Source organism: Ipomoea triloba, chromosome 10 (genome assembly GCF_003576645.1).
Source record: "Ipomoea triloba cultivar NCNSP0323 chromosome 10, ASM357664v1".
NCBI lineage: Eukaryota > Viridiplantae > Streptophyta > Magnoliopsida > Solanales > Convolvulaceae > Ipomoea > Ipomoea triloba.
The window spans coordinates 21047783-21072262 of NC_044925.1; the positions used below are offsets into that span (position 1 = coordinate 21047783).

At 33.9% G+C, this 24480-nt stretch overlaps 2 protein-coding genes across 10 annotated transcripts; both read right to left on the reverse strand.

Annotated features, from left to right (window-relative positions):
* Nucleotides 1-5679: 5679 nt before the first annotated feature.
* LOC116032928 (putative pentatricopeptide repeat-containing protein At1g16830) lies at nucleotides 5680-11927 on the reverse strand. 7 transcript variants are annotated; one of them, XM_031275672.1, is made up of 6 exons: nucleotides 11750-11927; nucleotides 9590-9707; nucleotides 8683-8989; nucleotides 6779-8586; nucleotides 6533-6674; nucleotides 5680-6406 (listed from the first exon to the last, which is right to left on the reverse strand). In XM_031275672.1, the coding sequence occupies exons 3-4, from the start codon at nucleotides 8866-8868 to the stop codon at nucleotides 6886-6888; spliced, it is 1887 nt and encodes a 628-aa protein (XP_031131532.1). In that variant the 5' UTR covers nucleotides 8869-8989; nucleotides 9590-9707; nucleotides 11750-11927; the 3' UTR covers nucleotides 5680-6406; nucleotides 6533-6674; nucleotides 6779-6885. The 7 variants fall into 7 exon arrangements, with proteins under 7 accessions (XP_031131532.1, XP_031131526.1, XP_031131525.1 ...); XM_031275666.1 differs by having other exon boundaries at nucleotides 6779-8989; nucleotides 9590-9699; XM_031275665.1 differs by having other exon boundaries at nucleotides 6779-8989.
* A 3457-nt stretch (nucleotides 11928-15384) lies between these two features.
* Nucleotides 15385-19265, reverse strand: LOC116033615. 3 transcript variants are annotated; one of them, XM_031276370.1, is made up of 10 exons: nucleotides 19220-19265; nucleotides 17738-18174; nucleotides 17418-17648; nucleotides 17171-17290; nucleotides 16970-17074; nucleotides 16727-16786; nucleotides 16419-16601; nucleotides 16276-16332; nucleotides 16039-16188; nucleotides 15385-15919 (listed from the first exon to the last, which is right to left on the reverse strand). In XM_031276370.1, exons 2-10 carry the CDS (start codon nucleotides 18144-18146, stop codon nucleotides 15621-15623), a joined length of 1614 nt encoding a protein of 537 aa, XP_031132230.1. In that variant the 5' UTR covers nucleotides 18147-18174; nucleotides 19220-19265; the 3' UTR covers nucleotides 15385-15620. The 3 variants fall into 3 exon arrangements, with proteins under 3 accessions (XP_031132230.1, XP_031132229.1, XP_031132228.1); XM_031276369.1 differs by having other exon boundaries at nucleotides 16419-16592; nucleotides 16958-17074; XM_031276368.1 differs by having other exon boundaries at nucleotides 16958-17074.
* Nucleotides 19266-24480: the final 5215 nt, after the last annotated feature.

Consider the following 24480-nt stretch of genomic DNA (forward strand, 5'->3'; position numbering starts at 1 on the left):
GGAAATGAGATATGGTTGGAAATCAACGGGGCGTGATGGAATCTACTAAGGTTTTGGACGGACAGGATTCGCTGTCGTGTTTTGGTGGGTTGGATCTCAACAGCGGTAGTTGTTGTTTACTTGATGATTTTGAGCTGCTGTGTGTGTGGTGGGGCCCGATGGTGAAATTACCGAAATGCACCTCGTGTTGGTCAGGCCACCTAGAAAAGACCGGTGGAATTAATGAAAGCATATGCGGATAATTTCGTCCCGTTTTCGGCGTGGAAATGGTTGGCTTTGGATTCGGCCCTGTTTCCATTTTTACTTTTCTTTTTGGATAAATTTAATATGAGTCGTTTTCAAAAAAAAAAAATTTAATATGAGTCAATGGGAAAGTTTCATGGAAAGGTGGAGTTTAGATTATAGTAATAAATTTTAGGAGCCCAAAAAAATGCAATTAATCTTATAAGTTGCGTTTGGTTCAATCATTAAAGAGTTGTTATACGATGACTAGGGTTTATCTTGTAAAGTTGACTCTCATCTTAAATTATGTAGGTTTAATATTAGAATTATGCACTTTTAAAATATAAATTGTGTTTTTAAGTGAAAATACATAATGGTTGTAGGAGGGAATTTGTAAATACAATACAAGGTCATCAAATCATAATTTGTTAATACTGAGGGATTGCAGTATTTAAAATGAACTTGTGAATACAAAATAAGGTAATCAATTGCATATATGTTTGTAGTATTTTTAAAAATAAACGGTGAACATTTAGTATGTAAATTGTGTATCTAAGTCAGAATTCAAAAGTCGGCTCCACCTTACAAGGTGAACCCGGGTCCACAGAATAGTTTGTCAACATTGGAATTGGAATAGTAATGAGAATCAAATACTTGATAATAGTAATGTGTTTAAGTAGAATGAATCACTTTGTTTAGTACTAAATAAGAATAAAAATCAAAATAAATAAATAAATAATTAATTAATTAAAATAAAAATATATAATAAAGACAGAAACACATTTTTTTTCTCCCTTATTTTTGATTCGATTGTTCAAAAGTAGATGAGTAAAAAAGTAATGATTTTTTTAATTGCAAGGGCAAGTGGGCAACTGGCTCTTTGTCTATTCTGAGTTCGTGGGATTTATCCCTTCCTGATTGTATTGCTGATTTACTAAGTTCTTAATGAAGTTTATTCCTTTTCAAAAAAAAAATTGATTCCAATAGTAGGATAACAAAAGTAGACAAACAAACATGATAATGGGTATCAAAACTCATAGAGTCATAGTAGAGTGTGAAAGTCTCCAATCAAACATATCCTTAGGGTGTGTTTGGTTCGCACATGGGAATCAGAATCAAAATCAAAATCGGAATCGATGGGTATCAAATACTTGGTAAGGGTAATGGATTTTTGATGAAAGTATTTTGCATATTTGGTAGTAGGGTGGAATGTGAATGATTATTAATAGTTGGAGAAGAATGGAGGAAATGAAATGAAACCCTTATTTAATAAGGGTATGAGTTTTTCAATTAATGGGGTATTCCAAACCCACAGTAGTATTCTAAAAACCTGACAACCAAACAATAATAATCACTTTGATACACATATCTTATACCATAACCCGTCAACCAAGCACACCCTTAGTTATAAAAAAAAATCATAACTACTTCTTGTTGGTGTCCTTAGAACTAGCACAAGTAATTAATTACATGACCTCAAGTCATGGCTAGAGGTTGAAAATGTTATTTATAGACTCGTGATTTACTGATGCAAGCTAACACCTATGTATAAAAAAAATCCTTTCATTTCAATTGGTAGATTGCTGAGTCTAGAATTACGTGACATTAAATTTGAGAGGTAATTAAATCAAAAGATATTTAGAGTGTTACTGTGATTAGTTGCTAGATTTGTTTTCTAGAAACGTAATTTAAAAAAAAAATAAAATTGTTATGAAAATATTAAGAATAATAATGATTATCTAAATAAGGAAGAAATGAAAACACAGAAATTGGAATGGAGGAAGAAGCACACTTTTGTATTCATTGATGTTTCCTGTGGATGATCTTTACAAAAGGAGAGAGGGGGAATTTATAGTGCCTGGAAATGAATAAATAAATATATATGTACAACAATTGCACATAATTGTGGTAGTCTAGTTGGATTTGTCAAACGTCTAGATGCTCAGCTGCCACCGTGAGATCACGGGATCGATTCCCTTGGAGCATCTAGGCTACCACAATTCACAAGAAAACAAAGTGTGCACTATAAATTCCCCCTACATCATCCCCCAGAAAACATGAATACAAAAGTGTGCTTCTTCCTCCATTCCAATTTCTGTGTTTTCATTTCTTCCTTATTTTTTATTTATATTTTCTTAAACCCGCGGGCCGGCACGCGAGGCCCGCCAACCCGCGTGGGGCGGGCTAGGGTTGTAGTAATCCTAGCCCGCGGGCCGGCCCGCCAAAATTTTGGCCCGCGGTGGGGCGGGCCGGCCCGCATTGACAGTCCTACAACTACCTACTTCATCCTCACTTATGCCGTGGACCCATTGGTGGACCTGGGTCCAAAAACGACTCCCCATTTTTTTTTTTACTAAACATATTGGCCTGAAATGTAGAACACAAACTCTACATTCACATACACTATACTCTACATTCACAATTTGTAAACTCCACATTCACACATTATAGGATTATATGTTTAGTAACTATATTACCACTGTTATGCATTCACATATTCAAAACTCTATATTCACAGGTCCTATAGTCCATATTCACAACTTGAGAACTCCACATTCACACATTACAAGGCTACAAGTTGCTAGAACTTCTTAACTCTATTACAGATTCACACATGCATAACTCTACATTCACGATTTCTATACTCCATATTCACAATTTGAAACCTCCACATTCACACATTTCTGGGCAACTCTACATTCACACAATCATAAGTCTACATTCACGATTTCTATACTCTACATTCATACTTTGAAACCTCTACATTCACACATTTTTGAACAACTCTACATTCAGCAATATGTTTACTAATTAAAAAAAAAAAGAAGGACAAAACGACGTAGTTTTGGACCCAGGTCCACCTTGCAAGGTGGACCTGGGTCCACAGCATAATTTGCGTCTTGAGCATCTATATCAATGATTTTTTCTTGGTTTTTTGTGGAGTCCATGATGAGGTGGATGATAGAGAAAGACGTGAGAGAATGTAAAATGATCTCTTGCAAGGTATCGAGAGCATCAACGGCTATGCACATTTCATGCACCATGGAAAGCTTTTAATTTATTTTTTTGGCGTCAGATTTCATAGTTTTATTTTTCATGTTTTTTCTTTTTCTCTTTCCTCATCTCTTCTACTTTGACACATAAAAAACCACACACACAAAAACCTCAACTACTATGAATGCTCACATCACCAATATTATTCATACAATATATATTCACCACTATAATTGAATATAATATTTTATGTTTTTACTGTACTAGTATACCCATGTTATTAGAAATGAGAATTTATTTAATTATTTTCAAACTTGAATCAAAGTACATTTAGAACTACTCGAAAGTAGAATTGGGGTAGATGTTTGCATCTGTCTAAGTATACAACAATCAACTTTAGTGATGGTGTAGTAGAAACTAGAAAGAATGGGAGATTTAGTATATGATTATTCATTTTATAAATTTGAATTTTATCTCCATTATATACCAACAATAATTTTTAACACAAATATATACTACGTATAATTCTTTTAACGCAAATATTGTTCCTTTTATTGAGATAGTTTCTCTAATCATCAAATAACAATTCAAATTAGCACCCTATAATCATCCAATAACTATTCAAATTAACAAATATGACTAAAAACTTGTATTGACTATTGACACACCTAAACTCTAATACTAAATTACAATATATAGGACAACCACTAATTAGTTGATTACTTAGGAATTAGTTACTACAATTTAATTATATAAAGTCATATTAGATAATATCATCATATCTATTGAATAAATTTTGATTCATACAACATTGTTATTTTAAAAAGAACTTCAATTTGTTACACTCAAAAAAAAAAACTTCAATTTTGATTCTTATCTTATCTTAAAATTAATAAGAGTCAAAGTAGATCTCAATTACAAGATAAGTCAATATCATCTTTAATTATATAAAATAATACTCCGTAATATTTTTACGCTTTATATAATTGCATTATAACAATCTTTGAGGTATTTACTCACAATGATAAACGTACAAATTAGAAACTATAATTTCTAAAATTCCACAACCATTAAAATTATTATTATTATTATTATTATTATTATTATTATTATTATTATTATTATGCACAAATATTCATAGCCACAAGTTAGAGAAGAATTCTCGTAACTTCTCTTTGTATTTCTTACAATCCCCACAAATGCAAAGAGCATATTAACATTTAAGTCATGTCAATTTTAAAGATTTGAAGCATCATCTAGTGAGTGATTGATTCTTGAACTCTTAAACAAAAGATTTGAATCAAGTAACACATGCTCGCCTATGTGAGTTTTGCGATGAATAACAAACAATGGCTCTCTTAGAATGCTCACTAGTACTCTAGAAAAACTAGATATAATTATTATCAAAAGAAAAAAAGAAAAACTAGATATAATTCATAGGAGGTCACTCCTTCATACTCAACTAAATGATTTTAATGAATCATCAAGAACTCATATTGGCTCAACCTTCTAGTATAGTCAGTGAATCTATCAAGTCTATCTCAAAATGACCACTTTCTTATTCTGTTAAGGATTCATTAAGACGAATATATGTTCACCCTCTAAATCATTAAATGGTGAATTAATTAAATCTGCCTTAGTAGGATCACCGGTCTCATAGAATTACGGAATATGAATTCATTAAGAGCTTTTAGACTCAACCTCACAACACAAGTATACTAAGGCAGATTTAATAGAATTACGGAATATGAATTCATTAAGAACTTTTAGACTCAACCTCACAACACAACTCACAAGTATACTAATTTTGTGATTCTTTCCATGACTTTGTTTAACCACAAAAGTAGTATATATCATGGATTCTTCACCTCTTGAGCTATAAATTCATTCATCTTCTAGATACTAGCACTTCCACATCAAACCTTGCCACAACTTATTAGTGTTATTTTTTTTATTTTTTTTATTTTTTGTATTCGTGGGGATTGTAAAAAATGCAAAAACAAGCTTAAGAAAATTCTTCTCTAACTTGTACGTACAAATATTTCAGAATATTTTTACTAATTAATAATAATTTAATTTTTAATTTATGCAATTATCATTGAGAATAACTTTCTCAACAATTGTTAAAATGCCACTGGATCGATATCATACCGTATCTTAATTTATCACTTCATAAGACTATTTTGTTCTCATATAACATTTTTAATTACCTTAGTCCTAAATGTGTATAATAATTTTTATTATATTATTATAATAAAATATATAATTATAATATTTTAATTTATGATATTGTAATTTATAAATTATAATATTTTAATTTAAAAAATCACTATTACTTTTATTGACATTATCATTGTGTAGAGACATATTAGCCTTTATACTAATTATTACTTACCAATTTACCACTCCAAACCCAACTAATTGAATAAATAATTACAGTAATTTATTTTCCACCATCCAAACAATGAAATCAATCTTCTTAATTTCTTTCCATAAAATTTAAATTTAATCCCTCAAATATTTTTCGTGAACCAAACAGGCTATCGGAGGTTACAAGCCTACAACAAGATAATTAGTACTACGCCGAGTATCAGCATTAAAGCTTCTAAGACAATATACTCATACCATATCACAAGTGTTTGCTCCTTTCAATACAGTAGCTGTGTATATTTTTTTTTTCTCTGAAATTCTCCCTTCATCCAAGGCTCCAGGCATTCTCAAAATTTTTGTTCCCATCTATGTATAAAGAACAATTCAAATGACAATACCCCCCTCTTGAAAGAAAAAAAAAAATTTGCAACAAATATTTATAACATATGACAGACCATAAAATTAAATTTATAAGAGAAAAGAATGAAAAAATTCCATAGAGAAAGAAAAGAACCCTTTTAGATAGAAGTTGATGAAGCAGCAGGGAAAGAAATCAGGCAGCTGGTGTTTCAATCAGAAGGCTTTCTTGTTCCTGTAGAGAAGCTTCTTCCCTTAAGAAGTCTGGTTGTCAAATGTTAGCACTACCTTTCCTGCACCCTCTGAATTGTATATGTTGCCAATTTATCGTCTTATTGGCCGATCCAGTCTTCCTTCATTTCTTGACGATGATGGTGTACACGCCTTCATTAGCCAGCAAAAACTTTGATCCATAGGAGACGCCCCAGCCCATCACTCTCACTTACCAAACCAAACTGCAATCCTGCAAATCCAACTACTCACATTAACAATTAGATGCACTAAAAACTCCTAACTTAGATCAATGGAAAATTTAAAATTGGGCTAAGCTGCGTGTTATGTACTGTTTTTTTTTTTTTTTTTGAATTACCTAAGTAACAGGCAATTAGATTGTGTGCTTAGAAGTAGGCTTGATTGCATCCTCGGTTGCAGGGTCAGCAGTTGAGAACTCATAATCACCTTCTCGGCTAAAGCCACCATATTGAACAGGCACTTGCTCAGAAGCAATGTATCTAGGTTCCACGATTTCAACACAAAATTTTAGGCGAACAGAATATTTCATACAATTAATGGAAACATAAGCTTCAAACACAAATAGATAAAAACTCAACCTAACCTTGGGGAACCAATTGAAACTTCATGTTGTTGGGCTCTAGGGATAGAATGCTTTTCTGCTCTCCAACCCCAATTGCATGCTTCTATAGATTTTTGTTTGAGTTACCATCAACCCACTGAAACAGCCACATCAGGGATGTCTTCAGAGCTAGATGTATCAGTATCAGTATCAAGAACAAGCAAGGGGTTATCTATATGTGCATCCTTCACATTTAGATAACAATTAGCTTTATCAAACACAAGTCTCTGTATATTCCTAGGTAGCAATCCAGAATCCCACAACTCCATGAATAGATTAAATACAAGACTAGAATGATGTGATTTGTGCAGAAGTTTCTTCATCAATCTGAAAGTAATATGGTTAAACCGAAGCCCTCTATCATTAATTTCAAGAAGTATCTTTTTAATCATTCTAACATCTCCATCTTTACATGCTCTTGATAGCATCAAATTGTAGGTGTGTATATTTGGAGCCAAACCAATTTCCTTCATCTCATTAAACAAAATATAAGCATCTCCAACAAGGCCACCTTTGAGGAGCCCATCAAGGGCAACCGTATAGGAAACAACATCAAGCTGGAACTTCTCTGCTACAGCTTTCCTGAATAATCTGATAGCCTGATGAAATTCACCACACTTTATAAGCTCATTAATGATCACAGTGTGAATATGAGCATCAAGTCCATGTTGAGACTTTACAATTCCCCAATAAACGTTAACTGCTTGACTAGTCTTACCTAATCTGCATAACCCACTCAATAATCCAGTAAAAGTATACTTATCTGGTTGAAAACCTCTATCTATAATGTCATTGTAAAACTCAACAGCACCAGCAGGATAACCAGCTTTGCAAAAATAGCTCAGAAAGGAGTTACACACAACTAAATCAGCAGTTATGTCTAGTCCACTGATCAGTATAGGTAAGAGGATGAATTCCTTAGACAAACAAATGGTTGACATTATAGAGGAAAGTGTATAAGAATCAGGGGTCAATCCCCGCTCAGTTAAACTACAGAAAACATCAATTGCATCATCATAACTCCCTATTTTTGAGAGACAATCTATAAGTACATTGCACATAACCAAATCAGGGTAGCATCCCTTAGATTCCATAGCTGCTAAGATCTCAAATGCCTTGCTAGTCATCTGAGATTCTAAATATCCCTTGATTAGAGAGGTGCATGCTACAATATTTGGGGTACATCCACCAGCAATCATCTTAGCTAGCAAATAATCAGCAATATCAAGCCTGCCAGACTTAGAATATCCATCAATTAATATACTCCAAACACGCACAGAGGTAGGAATGCCCAAGACAATCATAAGACCCAACAATTGTGTAGCCTCTGCTAACTGACCTAATTTACAATAACAACTCAAAACGAATGAAAATGTCTCAGGTTTAAGATAATAGCCTTTCCTCAACATGCTCCTAAGTACACCTTGGAGATTAACCAAATCCTTGAGTTTGCACAAATGATACACAGCAGTGCTAAAAGTTAAGAAATTAGGGACCTGGGTCTCCTTCAAAACTTGAAGTGCTATACCTACACGCCCAATCTTGAACAGCACATCCATCAGTATGTTCCTAGCAAACGTGTTTGGTGTGTACCCATACCTAAGCATCTCCTCAAAAGTCATGAAAACCATACTGTGCATTCCTCCAAACCAATAAATTCTCAAAAACAGCAATAAATCCCCTGCCTTTATCACAGAACCCACATTCTCCAACTCATCAAGAAGTCCTTTCAATGTTCTGAACCTCTGAGTGAGTCGAGAGACTACATTCACCATGTGTGCAAAAGCTCCCTTTTGATGAAAGTAATTTGGTTGTTTAGCACACCATAAGAAGAAGCAAAGAGAAATCAGATCAGAATGGCAATTCAGAAGAGTGGATTCTACAACCTGTGGGGTGAGGATGATTCTGTAAGTCGCTGGAGCTTTGCAGAAATGCTCGGTGGAGGAAGAACTTTGATGAATGTTGACTGGATAATCAATGGGTGGATAGAGACTGTGAATTGAGGAGAGAAATTGGGTTTTGGTTGATTGATATGAAAGCCTGACTAAGAGGCATTTGGATCTCCATAGCATTTCTGATATGAAAGCTTGTGCAGCTAAAAATAAAGCATCAAGAAAACTCGACAGAGAGGTGTTTGAATCCAGGTGAAGAGAGAACCCGCTATCACCAATATTCTTGTCACTGCCGCATTTTCTATTACACAGTAACAACAACCATTAGAGGAAGGCAACAATTATATATCCTTACATATCTCTCATGTCTTTATGTATGTGTGTCAGTGTGTGTAAAGACTAAAAATGTGATGGAGTCAAATGGATTGTAGCATCTAAATAATGTATTTCTACTTGAAATACCATAGTATGTAAAACAACTTGATGAATGGCATCATGCATAATAATAACATGAGGTTTATGAATTTTTCTTTTAGGGTCCCAAAAAGAAAATTTTCAAAATGTTTAACTTGGGAATGTAAGAAAAAATATACAATCAAAGTTAGCTAAGATTGTTGCAAAATTATAGATATTAGATTTCCAGCATCTATATGGCAGAAACAGGCAGAAACCCCAAATTCATCCATTTCTTAAAACTTATATTTAATCTAACACAACAGTATAACAACTCAGGAAACTAGCCCTCCTTCAGAATACTATAAATGAACAATAAAGTAACAAAATGAAGTTAAACCACTTTTCCATCAAATGCAAAACTCAGTAAGTATTCTACAAAATGATCTCTTGTAGCATCAATTGAATACAAATTAAACACAGACAAATTTAAAGAGCAGCAAAGAACCTGGTAAGACCATCCAAGGCTGTGGCAAAGCACTAAAGCACGACACTGCCACACCGGTGAAGAGTTTTGCAACGATTAGCAAAGGAGTTGATGCTTCAGTGTTTGAAGAGCTGCAATTCTGAGAAGCTATAATTGGAAACTTGAAAAAAGAACAAAACAAAAACAAAAAACCAAAAAAAAAAAACAAAAAACAAAAAACAAAAAAACAAAAACAAAAAACATAAGCTATAGGAGAGGCAAAAATGAATCTTACCTGCACCTAGGGGTGGGCACTTCGGGATTTGGTACGGTTTTTTTCGGTTTCGGTTTCGGTATCGGTATTTCGGTATTACAAAAAATGATACCATTCGGTTTTACAATAAAGTTCGGTTCGGTTTTGGTTCGGTATGAACAGTTCGGTTTCGGTTCGGGATTCGGTTCGGTTTAGGATGTTCAATTTTCAACATTTACTAATTTTTCAAATAACGCACTGCCAAACAATACATATTCGCATAATCCAAAGTCTAAAATATAAATATTACATAAAAACAAAACAATTCAAACACAAAATTAACATAGCAATCCAAATTGTAAAGTAATATCTTGTACATCCATCATCCCCTCATCACGGATCAATATTCATTATTATTATTTATTATATATATTTAAAAAACCGAACGGTTTTCGGTTTGGTTCGGCAAAAACCCGAACCGAACCGAACCGTTCGGTTTCTCTATATTAAGTACCGTTCAATTCTTTCGGTTTATACCGAACCGAACCGGACTACTTCGGTACGGTTCGGTTCGGTTCGGTAAAACCGAACCAAAGTGCCCACCCCTACCTGCACCTATCCCAAACAAATCCTTTACATAGTAGTTGTATTAACAAAACAAGAATGATCTGACAAAGAAAATGTTATCACTTTTCCTTTCCGCAATTAAAATAAAAAGATCAAAAAAAAAAAAAAATCAATAAGTTGAAATAAACACATTCAACAAATCTTTCAAAATTATTATATGCATACTACTACAATGTATCATCATTAACTATTCAGAATTTTTCTTACACAAAACTCGGAACTTCAAATTTCCATTTGGCTGCCAACAAACAAATTTCAGAAAGCAAACAATTGGAAATGGCACAGTGCATAAGAACAGAGGCACAAAACAGAAAATCTAGATAATATAAACCCCAGGAGCTTCACAGAAAGCACAAATGACAGGGGATACCGAGTAGCTTGAGTGCTTGAAGTTTCCCTAGCAATCGGCGCTGGTGACTGCTTCCGACTTCCAAGGAGATTGACAGAAAAGGGAGCGGACACCGGAGACGGAGAACTACAGTCTGGGTCTATGATAGGGAGTTAGGGAGAGGGCAAGCAGCCGGAGAGTACAAAGGTTACAAATCTCTTTTCTTTACGGACTCCCTATGGTTTTTAAATGATTTATATAATTAATAATTAATAATCTCACATATAGTTCAAGAACTCGGGACAACTCAGTCAAGTTAGTGGAACAATTGTCTTGGTAAACACAAAGTTTCAAATTCAACTCAGAGAATGTCTAGTGTCACAAGGTAAACTTCACTCATATCAATAATACAACTTTATATAGGGGTTATGGACTTTGCGGTAAATCAAACTTCAAGAAATTGAACCAAAATTGAGTAATAAATTTAAAATGAAAAATAGCATTTTTATCCTTCGATTTGGATTCCGGTTTCAAACCGGCAGCTCCATGTTTCAGAAAATGGTGAACCAGAATCAGAATTCTAAGAAGGTTCCACTTAGAGATGTCAATGCTGGCTGGCGGGACGGGCCCGCCAAAATGCGGGCCTCAAGGGGGCCAGCTCCTTAGGCCAGTGGGGATAGGCGGGGCGTGTTAATAGCATAAATTGTGAAAAATATGGTGTTTATTAATAGGAGAAAGTAAAGAAAGACGAGTAAGGTTCGTAGTGGTTTTAATGGAGGATGAGGTGGTTGGTGAGGCAAAGCAGAGTTGGACAAGGAACCAACTGGGGATGGCTGCCATCTCTGCTTCCCGCAGAAGCTCAATTTTGGCAGCCACATATTGACCCTCTCATACACAAAGCCATCAATATTATTAATTGCAATTTGGCCTACATTCCTTTACATCCTAGAAATCAGATAACCTCATCTCTCTGAACTACATTTCACTACATTACCTGCTGGAGGGCTGCTCGCTGGGACTGGTTGCCAGAGACCAGAGGGCTGCGTCGCTAGGCCGATCTCGTCGCTGCTCCGGCAGCTCCGCCTGCCTGCTCGGAGAGTGCTCGCTGTCGGCTTTCGCTGGGGAGAAGAGACGAAGAGTGAATGAGTGATTAGGATTTAGGATTTACTGATTTACGAATTTAGGGCATTTAGCTAGTAGCCACTGTAATGCTTTTTTCTTTTTCTTAAATAGGCGGGCTGGGTTTTCCAACAAAAAAAAAAAAAGGCAAGCTGACCGACTAAAAAGCCTGCTATAATACAAACTTAAAAAATTAGAGTTGCTTTTTGTTGGACGGGACAGCGAACTAGCTCGACGGCTTGAGCCTATTTTGACGACTCTAAGTTTCAGTTCCGATTCTAAAATCGATGATTCAATTTGATTTTTTTTTCTATTTTTGAAATAGTCTAAATTCAACAATTAATATATTTAAGAATTTTTTCATTTTAAAGTTTTTAAATGGTTATATCAAGTATTTAAACTTTAAAGTTCAACTTAAAAAATAAAAATAATTGTTATATTAAACTTTAAATAAAACTTTAATCAAATAATAATTAAATTTTAATCAAATAATTTTTATTTAAATTTTAATCAAAAAAATAGTTACAACTTTAAATTAAAAAAATAAAAATCATATATATGTGTTTTTTTTATTATGAATATTCGACCTTTAAAAGCTTAACTTTATTAAATGCATGAATTTCTTATAATTGGAAAATAAAAAAAATCATATTAGTGTAATTTTTCATGCCAAATGAGAAAATTCGACCTTTAAAAATTTAATTTTAAAGGCAAAATTTTCGTATTCATGACTTTTTCTTAATCAACCACCTATATGATTTTTTTTTTCAAAATACAAATTATATACATCTGTGTTTTGAACCAAAAAAAAAAAATCATATACATGTATTTTTTGTTTTAATTATTGATGATATTCAGGCCTTTAAAAAAACTTAATTATAAAGGAATGAATTTTTTATAATTGAAAAAAAAATCATATTGGTGTTTTTTTTCATACTAGATGAAAAATCGAGAATATAATTTTAAAAAGTGTGAACTTTTCAAGATGGAAAATTTACCCTTTAAACTTGTCTGCTAAGGTTGAGAAGGTTTTTTTTTTTTTTTTTTTGTCAAAGATGAGAAAAAGAAAAGAAAAGAAAAAGGTGTGCATTTGGATCTTTTTAAAAAATAAATAAATTATTTTCTTTGTTTTAGATCAACTTGGCATTGACACCAAAAATCTTTAAAAAATATATGTCATTGCACACTTGCGCTTAGAGCATCCTTATCAGTGGAGTTTTTTCGCGATTCTTGAGGAGTTTTTGTAAGTGTGATTAGGAAAGAGAATATTGGAGAAAAGATTTAAAAAAAAAAGAAAAAGAAAAAAGAAATGAATATGACAGATGATTAAAAAAAAATATAAAAGTTGGGTTGAAAGTCAAAGTGGCTGCTAGCTGGTGGCCACTCTAACACGACCCTACACACGCGCCCCCTGGGGCGTAAAGTGCGATGAAACGCGCTTCTCTGCAAATTTTTTTTTCTTTTAGTTTCCTCCTGCCACACCTGCAAAATCAAAGAGTTTGCAGGAGAAATGTTAGCTCCAAAATCTGGTCTCACATCTGTGTTTATCTAAGTTTTTTCTTACTAACAATAACCAAGTATAATGCGCTGATATGGTTACTCTTAGGCATGTAAATGAGTTGAGCCGAGCTCAGGTTGGCTCAAGATCAAATTCAATAAAAATATGATGACTCGAGCTCTCGATCGAGCCTTAAAATTGAAGCTCAAGCTTTGCTCGTCAAATTTTATATAGTTCGAGCTCGGGTCCATTGGCTCGATTCGCTTGAATTTTCGAGTTTGAGCTAAAGTCATATTGCTTGAACTTTCAAGCTCTAGTTTGATCTATTTTACCTCATGTTCAATTAATATTTTTTTTTTGAAGATTATTCAATTAATATTTAATACTAGTAATATAAATTGTTGTATCCACTATCCATACATAAATAATAATAATAATAATAATAAAAAGAAGCATGATAAAATTTAAAGTTCAAAGTAAAATATAAAACTTATGTTCGAAGTCCAAACTATAAATATTCAAAGTTCCAAGCACTCAAAGTAAGTTGACACAACTACAACAATAGTGGTGTCAAAACAAGTTCACAACAACTACAACCACTAAATATATTTCAATTTGTTATGGTCCTATAAAGTATTCACAGAGCTTCATGATAGAAGCAAAAAAGCAACAAAAAACACAGTCAATTCCGTCCCAAGAACGAGACATAAACTTACAGTTCCGAGCTGGTCATTTCAAACAATAGTGTTACACCCAGGGGAGTAACAAAAATAGTCCTATCCTCCCTACACTAATAATAATGCCTCACGATACTACAAAGAAATTGTGCCAAAATCATAAGTAAAAAATATCTCATGGGGAAACAAGACTCTTGGTTTGTGCCAAACTTATTCCCATATGTCTCAAATGCACTCTTGCAATTTTATTCCAGTATGTCTCACATGGTACTTGACTTCCATGATTACGCGAGCATAATATATATAAATAATAAATTTGTAATTCACCTATTAGTTTAATCATAAGAGAATATATACAATCGTATAAATGTAAATTGAACGTAAGCATAAATATATTCTAAATTCCTACATATATGTGTCTTTGCATATTACGTATATATTACGTAACATATGTATTGTTATTAGGTGATTGTGAATGTGCAAAGAGAGAGAAATGATTTATTGTTACTCCAAAAAAAAAAAAAAAGATTTATTGGTATGAGAAAATGATGTACATAATCCGAACTCCGAAGACAAGCTCCCTATTTATTACGGAGTATTAATCTTTGAACAAGAATTCTAAAGCCTATACAACTCTCCTTGCGGTTTGGTTCCGGTTCCAAATCGTCAATTCACACTATCAAAAATATGAATTTTATACTTATTTGTTGTTTAGAGACTCGATAAAAGTGCAATCCAAAAATTTGTCTTGTCAAACTTTATTATAAGAAGAATTTGTAGATAGAATATTACGAGTCTCATTGTACATAGTCAACAGGTGCCTCCATTGAGGCTTAAACCCAGTCCCATCATCCATGTAGGAGTGTAAATCGGGACACCAAGTGCCACTAAACCACAAGATCTTTGGCATAAATATTATTGGATATACTCATTGGACAGGGCTTATCAACGAGAATTCTAACATAGAACAATATAACCAAGGTAGTCAACGAATTCACCCCCTCTCAAGTATACTTTTAGAGCATCACCATCAATGTATTATAAGGATATAATGTCAGAAATTATGTCATGGTGACAAGAGAGAGAGTATGAGAGAGAGTGTTTGGGATTCATCTGCAAATTAGGAGTTATTTCTGACATTTATGACATCAAACAATGAAGCAAAGAGCATCTGCTGCTGATGCGGGCGCGTGTAGTGCACGCGCCCGCAAGGCGCGCCTGACATATGCATTTAATTTTATTTTTTTTTGCTTTTTAAATTCAGTTTTATTTTGTTTTTTTTATTCACCCATTCCCATTTTCTCTTTCCTAATCACACTTACAAAAACTCCTCAATTACCGCAAAATATCCCCACTGATAAGGATGCTCTTACTACATTTTTAATAGTACAATTCACCCCCTCTCAACATATTTGCTAGTTTTCAACTCCTTTAGAGAAGAACATCTCTGCAATTCCAACATGCTCTCCCAGCTGCTGATTTACACATAACCCACAAAAATCTAATCTGATCTGATGCTACTATACACAAAACTCTGATCTGATTCAAAAAAATGAACACCAGGAGGAGCTTCATGGTTCACCAGTGACACAGGGAATGCAGGGAGGATCTTCAGCTTGTTCCTTAGGTGTGATTTTCTCCAAGCATTCAGCATGAAACACATGGTGACAAGGAAGAACAGCGACAACCGGTGGCATACGAGGCTGAGACAGCGGGCCATCTGGAGTGAACGCGACATCCCTCTTGCATAGCCAGCATTGCTCCCCGCTTGGCTGAAGAGACGGTATAGATTCTAGCGATGGCGCAGAAACTGGCGATGGCGTAGAATCTGAATCCGTCGATGATGAAGTAGAATCTAAATCTCGCATTTCTGTAAGCAAAAGAATCAGAATGCTTTTCCAAACTCAAATTCGTACAGCATTGCACGAAACGAATCAGTTGAACAACTCTACAGCATAAATTTTGGCGATGGAGGAACCGAGGAAGTACCGTGCTCAACCACAGGAGGCAATGAAGGATGAGCAGAAGGTATGAGTTTTGAACGGGGCCGGACTCTGGACCAACCCCGAGGTGGATGGCCATGGATATTAGAAGCCCGAGGAATTCCTACAGCAACATTTGCACTAGGAATTCCTTGACCTATATCAAGTAAATGTCTTTATATCAGGAAACCAGCCAGACCATTTTCAATACAAATTTGACAATAAAAAAGCACCAAGAAGATACCGCTTGGAAATGACATACGATACCCAACATTTGGAGCCTGATATTGCTGATAACGACCTGAAATGTTCATTAAAAAAATTAGTGACATTCGATAAAAGTGACCTTAGAAGGTATATCCGAAAAGAAATGCTTAAAAGGTATACCGCTTTGCTGGGTGCCAAACAGATCAGCTTGAGAAATACCAAACCTTATAGGAAATTGGTTTCTCATGACAGGTTGGATATTACTGCTTTCTGCAGCCTGGATTCTCAGTCCCTGAGAAAAGTAGTTACTGCCTGGGGGCAGATTCATAACTTGACCACTAGAGAACTGCTGACCTGTAGAAACTGTTCCCCGTCAAAGTTAGGATCATAAGGATATGCAAACAATCAAGTAATTTAGTTCACCAAAACGGTATATCAATTAGTGAGACTGCAGCTAAAGGCGAGTTTGCAGAAGAAATGGGACTCACCAACTGGTTGAATGCTTGATGAAAATGGAACACCTTGAAAGGCTTGTGTTCCACTACCCCCTAGAAATTAACCGAGTTTTACAGCATTAGGAGCAAAGCAATATAACTGGAACAGTATTCCAGAGTTCTTAGTCCAAACGTAAAACTATAACACAGAATTGATGGCATGCCTTAATGTTAAACTAATGTTACAGGCTAGATAGTTTAAACGACTTGCAATTTACAGTTCACCTAAATGATTACCCCTGGCAAAAGCTGCAAAACCTCCTCTATAAGCCATGGGAGTACGGAAATACATGGAAGATTGAGGTGACATGTTCCTCGTACTGTTTCCATAAAATGGTTGAGCTGTGACACATGCAGGATTAAAAGATTACAATACTAAAGGATAGATAATTTCAGTGATATTTTAGATTCAGAAAACGAATAGAAAGTATCACTTACCTAAATGGTTTTGGCCAAGTAAACCTCTATTACCCACGGGAACGTGAGAATATATGACTCCAGGTGGCATGCTCCCTGCAATATTTGTGAAGCTTGGTGTCTGCCCAACAACATCTTGAGCTGTTACACATACTAGAATGGTTAGAAAATTCCACTACCAAACAAGTCAGATTAGTTTATTCAAGATGTTAGGAAGCAAAAGGTGCTGCTAATTTGCTAAATGGAACGGATGATAGAGCTTTATTACCTCGAAAGCCTGGAGGCAAATACATTTGATTGTTTGTCGAACTGGTCGGACCAACAAGAGCTGAACTTCTACCACTGTTTGCAGAAGAAGGCTCATAGCTACCAAATACAGTTTGTTCTGTCTGTGAAAAAGGTAATGAATTTTCACTCGGCCTACTACGCATAGCTGCATCATCATCATTAGCCAAGAATGTTGAGGTGCCCGAGCCAGAGGCTGGACTTGAAAGATCACCTACAAAGCTGAGTTGGGATCAAGGAACTCCTAATTTGTCTAATAGGAGAATAGTTGATAAATCGAAAAGACTATTTCATCTAGTTTACCAGCAAATTCTTTGGTACCGAGTTTAGTTCTTGATCTCTTCTGTAATGGTTCTCTGATTCTTTCCCTTCCAGCTGTCTGGACTCTCTTGTCAATGTTTTTTGGAGAGCTAAGCTGAGCATCAACAGGCTGAACATCATTTTCTCTTCGGGTTATCATTCCTTCCAACTGTAGTAAAGTGTCTGCCAAGTACTTCACCTCGTCATCATCTGAATCTGTCATATTACAATCATTTGTTGAACGGTGTGTTTCATTAAACCCCGCGGTGTTGCCAAATTGAATAGGATCATTAATATTTGCAGGAGGCAAAGATGTTAATGGGGAGGCATTTGCAATATCATCATCATCATCCCCTCGGGTTGGAGTCGAGGCTGGTAGGTTCTCCTTTTCAGGTGGTTTCTTTAATCCCATTGCTTAGTTCCAACCTGAGAAAGGGAACCTGTAGATTGTAAAGGGAAAACAAGGCATTATTATCAAAATTAAGAATTCACATCCTCATCAGAGATTCAGCAACCTCAATATTTGTCAAAAGTAAAACTTTGTTGAAAAGTTTGATATGCAAACAAATTTACAAGTTTCAAGGGAAAAACAATATAACCATTACAGCCTGGGAACACCAAAGATTCTCTCAATTCATACAAATTCTCATTTCTGTCATACAAATTGTGGGTTTTATCAAAACTACTTTCCCATCAAAACATAATTCATCTCTGGTTTGCATTCAAACACAAAACAGGCATTCTGAGATTACCCCCAAATCCAAATAAACCCCAAAAAAAAAAAAACAAACAAAACCCCTGAATCGAAAATCAAATGGAACAACTTACCCGCCAAGAAACTATAACAAAAGATGATCAAATGCATTCAAACACAAAACAGGCATTCTGAGGTTACCTCCAAATCCAAATAAACCCAAAAAAACCACAAAACCCCTGAATCAAAAATCAAATGAAACAACTTACCCGCCAAGAAAACTATAACAAAAGATGATCAAATGCATTCAAACACAAAACAGGCATTCTGAGGTTACCTCCAAATCCAAATAAACCCAAAAAAAAACCACAAACCCCCTGAATCGAAAATCAAATGAAACAACTTACCCGCCAAGAAAACTATAACAAAAGATGATCTTGAGTTCTTTCTATAAACATAAATAAACTGCAGAGTCAATTAAAGGTCTCAAGAATCCTACCCACAAAGAAAATGCCCAAAAATTAGAAAATGAAGGAATGCTAAAGAAAAGAAAATCCCTCAATTCCACACCAGGTATACGATAAAAAAAAAAAAAAGATGATCTTTTTTTTTTTTTTTTCACACGTAAGAAGACTGCAAACTCCCATACCCAATTGCAGATGAAATAATGAGTTAATCTACGGAGAATATAAAGAAAACGCAAGAAACTGCAGCAGATAAAGAAATGGGAAATCAAATTAGTAACATAAGCACTCGCATTCATACGCAAATATGTATGTATATGTCCATACCAGTAGAGAGCAGTAATTTGTGAGATCAGAGGATAGAGAGAGAGAGAGTTTTGGCGCTTGGGAGGCTAAATGAGAGAATTAAAAAGGTTACGATGTGTGGGGCCCATAGGAGTTAGGAGCATTACCTGTAGGACACGTGGCGCTTGAAAAGCTCGCTTCAAGTGCGACTTCCAATCTGACGTGGAATAGGACCACCGGAGAAAGCGGAGATTATACGAGGGTATTAATTAATGGGATTAAATGCGAAATAATTTATGATCTTACAAATGTTAAATATATATAATCTAAACATATTTTGTTACGCGAAAATAGCCTCAATCCTCAATGTTACTGTAAATGGTTAAGCCGTATATTACATCATCTCCATAAAATACGGTAAAATATTAAATTAGTAAAATTTTTTACGCTCGAAATACGTCATTGCAACAAAAATTTTATTGTCGATGAAAAACGCAGCGTCATATATGACGTTACAGAGTTTATCAAACCATATATTTGGTGCATTATTTTTTTTCTCATTTTCCCACTATTTTTATTTGCTAATTCTTTTTATATCTTTTTATTTTGTTGTTATGTACGGAGTATTTGTATATTTTGTTAAATACTTAAGTATAAATTGTATATTATTTAAAAATAAAGCATATCATTTTAAAATCTCATAAATTATAGGTTTTTACTTCACATTTAATCCCAATAAATCATTAAGCATTATAATTATATTTATATTAAAATATTTAAAGTATTAATACAAAGTTTATTAAAAAAACAAATTAATATAAAGTTTTAATTTATGAGAATACAAATTATTTTTGTAAATAAATAAAATTTGGTGTAAAATTTCGGTATAATGAGTTGGAAGTGAAAAAAATGGTGTAAGAATATGCTAGGAATATTTCTTTTGGCGTAAAATTTGGTGCATAATTTGTTGTTTTGAGTTGGAGGGACCTTAACTAGGAGCACACGTCTATTAGTAAAGACTTTTCAAATCCATATATATGTGTTCTGGTGCAGGGATGCTCCTAGGTAAAAAATGGGTTAGATCTGATTCGTTGATCAAATTTAGATCAACGGTTCAAATCAATGAAAATTAAAAAAAAAATGTGTGTCCATCCATCTTCTTCATGTTTAATCCAAAGATAACAACTTCACTATTTGTTATTATATTGTTACCATATTATTTTTCTTCGCAATCAATCAATCACCATTTTCGTAACAAACATGGTTGGCATGGTAGTTCAGCACCTCGTCCCTTAAGTATGAGGTTGGGGGTTCGATCCCGCTTCTATGTTTGGGAAGAGCAAATTGTCCAGACACTTCTATTATGTTGTGATATGTATAAAACCTGTACTATGGCAAGTATAAAAAACAATTTAATAAAAATATGATGTCTGGATTAATTTCTTAATTACCATAATTATTAAGATTTTATTCAAAAATAACTATTAGCATAATTTTTTATGTGTAAAATAATTTGTGAATTGGAATATTTTGTATAATTGTATGGACATAATAATATGTGAATTAGCATAATAATATGTGAATTGGAATAATTATCATAATTTTTTTAATCTCCTTTAATTATGGATGTAATATGTGTATTATCAATTTTTTTAATTGATTAGATAAAATGTATATTACGGAAAGTATTAATTCCTTAATCTCCATACTTTTTAAGATTTTATTCAAAAGTAATCAAATGAAGTTCACGGGTAATTGATATTATTTGAAGTTAAAAGAATATATAATTGTCCTAAAAATGAATTAACATATGGATCAGTATTGTAAAAAAAAAAAAAAAAAAAAAAGTGGAAGCTATTTAGGTAAGTTATATTAGGAAAAGTATCAATTCATTAAAATATGATAGGAAAATTATATTAGAGAAATTATATTGGGAAATCGATTAGAAAATTATTTCCAAAATTACCATAATATGGAGTAATTATTAGAGAATTATACAAATATTGTGCAATTATACTTTTATAACTTAAATATAAAAATATATAGAGAGAGTTTAACATAAAATTACCCAGAATATCAATCTTTTCCAAATCCAATAAAATTGAATTAAATTCATCAAAGTGAGAAATGATAGAACTACCTTCCTCCATATGGATTGTGTACAACCTCTCCTTTAGGCGTAACGTATTTGCCAAATTTTTTGTCATATAAAGCGAATCCAACTTAGACCATAAATCTGATATAGTCTTCTCACTTACTACCTCACGTAGAATTGTTTTAGACAAGCACAATTGAATGGTTGAACGTGTCTTGTCATCCAGATCTTCCTACTGCTCGTCTGTCATTGTAGCCAGTTTTTTGTCTTTCCCAGCTAGTGCTCGTTTCAAACCATTTTGGGTTAGAACGGCTTTCATCTGAACTTTCCAAATGGAAAAGCTAATTTTCCCGGACCCATCAAACTTCTCAACATCAAACTTGGTGACAATTGACATCTTTAAAAACTAATTCTCAATTAAACCGCTCTGATATCACTTGTTAGGGAATAACTTAACAAGCACTACGAAAGGGGTAATCGCGAATTGAGAATTATAGGGAAGTTAAAATAATATGGAAAAATATAAAATGACAAATAATAGAGATATTAATTTTGGGTAGATTGAAATATAACTCTCTACATTATTGTAAAGAAATATTACAATAAAATTGCTAAGCTTAATTTAAAGGAATGAAAGCTAAGCAAAAGAAAGAATATAAATCCTATGGGAGGAAGAATTGGAGGATGAAGAAATTGAAAAAAAACAAAATAATACAACAGTAATATACCAGGCAAGACATTGTTTGGTTGTCAGGGTAGAAGATAAATTACAATGCAGTTTGGAGCAGTTTCAGAATGGATTTGAGTTTCAAAGAAATGAAGTCGGCGATCAAGAAGTTAGACGATATCAATAAAGGGAAGGCAGGAACCAAACTAGTTTATTCCTTAATATATAGCCTATAAAGTTAGAAGATATCAAGAAAGGGAAGGCAGGAACAAACTGGTTTATTCCTTAATATATAGCCTATAGAAAGGGTTAGGTGTTTTATTGTACTATATATTTCTTGTTAATTTTGGAAAATTAACCTCCAAATTATGTAAATTTTTATATGTGCAAGCAATTTAAATCACTTATATATATGTGTGTGTGTATTTTTTCGGCCACTACGAAGTGCCTAGCAGATGCAATGGTGGCTCCACTCACTGCACATTTGTTTAGCTCTGATCTTAATGCTGTTATTAAAAAAAATATGATCAGGAAGATTTGAGTCGTAGATTTATATATATATATGTGTGTGTGTGTGTATTTTTCCGGTCAGTATGAAGTGTCTAGCAGGTGCAATGATGGCTTCGCTCACTGCACATTTGTTTAGCTCTGATCTTAATGTTGTTATTAAAAAAAAAATTATGATCAGGAAGATTTAAGTCGTAGATTAATATACATATATGTATGTATGTATTTTGGCGGGCACTATGAAATGCCTAGCAGGTGCAAGTGTGGCTTTATTCATTGCACATTTGTTTAGCTCTGATCTTAATGTTATTAAAAACATTTATGATGGGAAAGTAAGGAAGATTTAAGTCGTACATTGATACAATATATTTTTTTTAAAATACTATTGATTCTATTACAATACAGTATCTGACTTACCGCTCGAACCTACAACCTCTGATAAATGGAGCATTTTGGTGCCACTGAACCACAAGGTCCTTGGATATGTTTGATTCGATTGGTTATTCCTATTATGGAGTATTATTTATTAATGTAATGATGAAAAAAGTAAATACTACAACAACCAATTAATTTGCATCTCTTGTATTTGAAAAATAAAAATTTAAAATGTCAAATGAGTCATTGAGTTGATAGTATATGATTCTCGTACTAAAGTGTCAAAAGTTTGATTTTCAATTTTCTTAATGTAGTCTACTTCTTTTGTGCGAATTGTGAATTATTATACATTCTTGGGAAGTTAATATATTGAAGTTGGTTTTTTTTTGTATATTTTTTCGCAATCAAGATTTTGAAAGTAAATTATGAGTTATTAACGAAATAATCAGCATAACTACTTTGACCAAAAAACTGGACATGGAGAATTAAATGATTCAATAGTTATGGAGAATTAAATGATTTAATAGTTATTGTGTGGTTCATTGTCCACACAGCTGTGTAGACAACAATCCAAAAATATAATGAGGTTTCGTGCAAAATATTTTTTTCATGCAACCCACTTCAACATACAATTTTAGAACTCATAATGTACATTATTTTAAAGTATAATGTATATTATTCTAACTTTTAAAGTATATTATATTACTCCAGAAGTTTCATTATTATAACCAATAATGTAAATTATTTTAACACATAAAGTACATTATTCTAACACATAAACTACATTATTCTAACTCATAAAATTCAACGACGTCGTTTTGAGCCGTGGTCCACACAACAATAATTTTCCCAAATGATCAAAGCCATGCCAAAACAACATCACAAAATTTATTGTGAACCATGGAGTATTTATCATTTTAATTACACTTCAGTAACAATGTTGCAATGTTTTTTAGTTTCATTTTTTTCCCATATTAGTTTCATTATAGCAATACTAAAGTATTATTTTAATTCTACTATAGTTTCATTTGATAATTGATGGGTAAATATGCACATGTACTAGTTGGTCCGTAAATCACCCGTCCGTCAACGGTCACCAACCTGCCCGTCGACGGTCACCCAATCGGTCGACCGCATGATTGGAAGCAACACACCTTGTGGATTGGAGGCTCACGAGCGCAACAGTTGCTTGATGTGACGACCGACAACTTTTCGGGAACAAGGGATCCGTGTTTTCATCACCTCGAGTGACTCAACCACTTCGAGCAAACCAATGCGCATTTTGCGGAGTGACTGTTCAGCCCACGCAAATATGCCATCCACTTGCATATCAGACACCATGTGCATAGTGAATCCACTTTGTATAAATATAGGGGTCATTCCCCTCACTAAGAGGGGAAAAAGGGGGAGGGAACTCATCAGTACTACACTAATACACTTGTGATTTGCTCATTCGTCTCTCTTGCTCTCTCCTTGTTACTGTTCGTCACCCAATATAGCTTCTTACCACTCAGTCGTCAACCGGTAGAGTGACCGATTGACCGGCCGAGCGGCATCCTTCACCACACGTATTCGTAGCGTAATCGTAGACCTGTTTACATTTACGCTATCATTGGCGCCGTCTGTGGGGACTGAACGAGTCACTCTGTTCTATCCCTT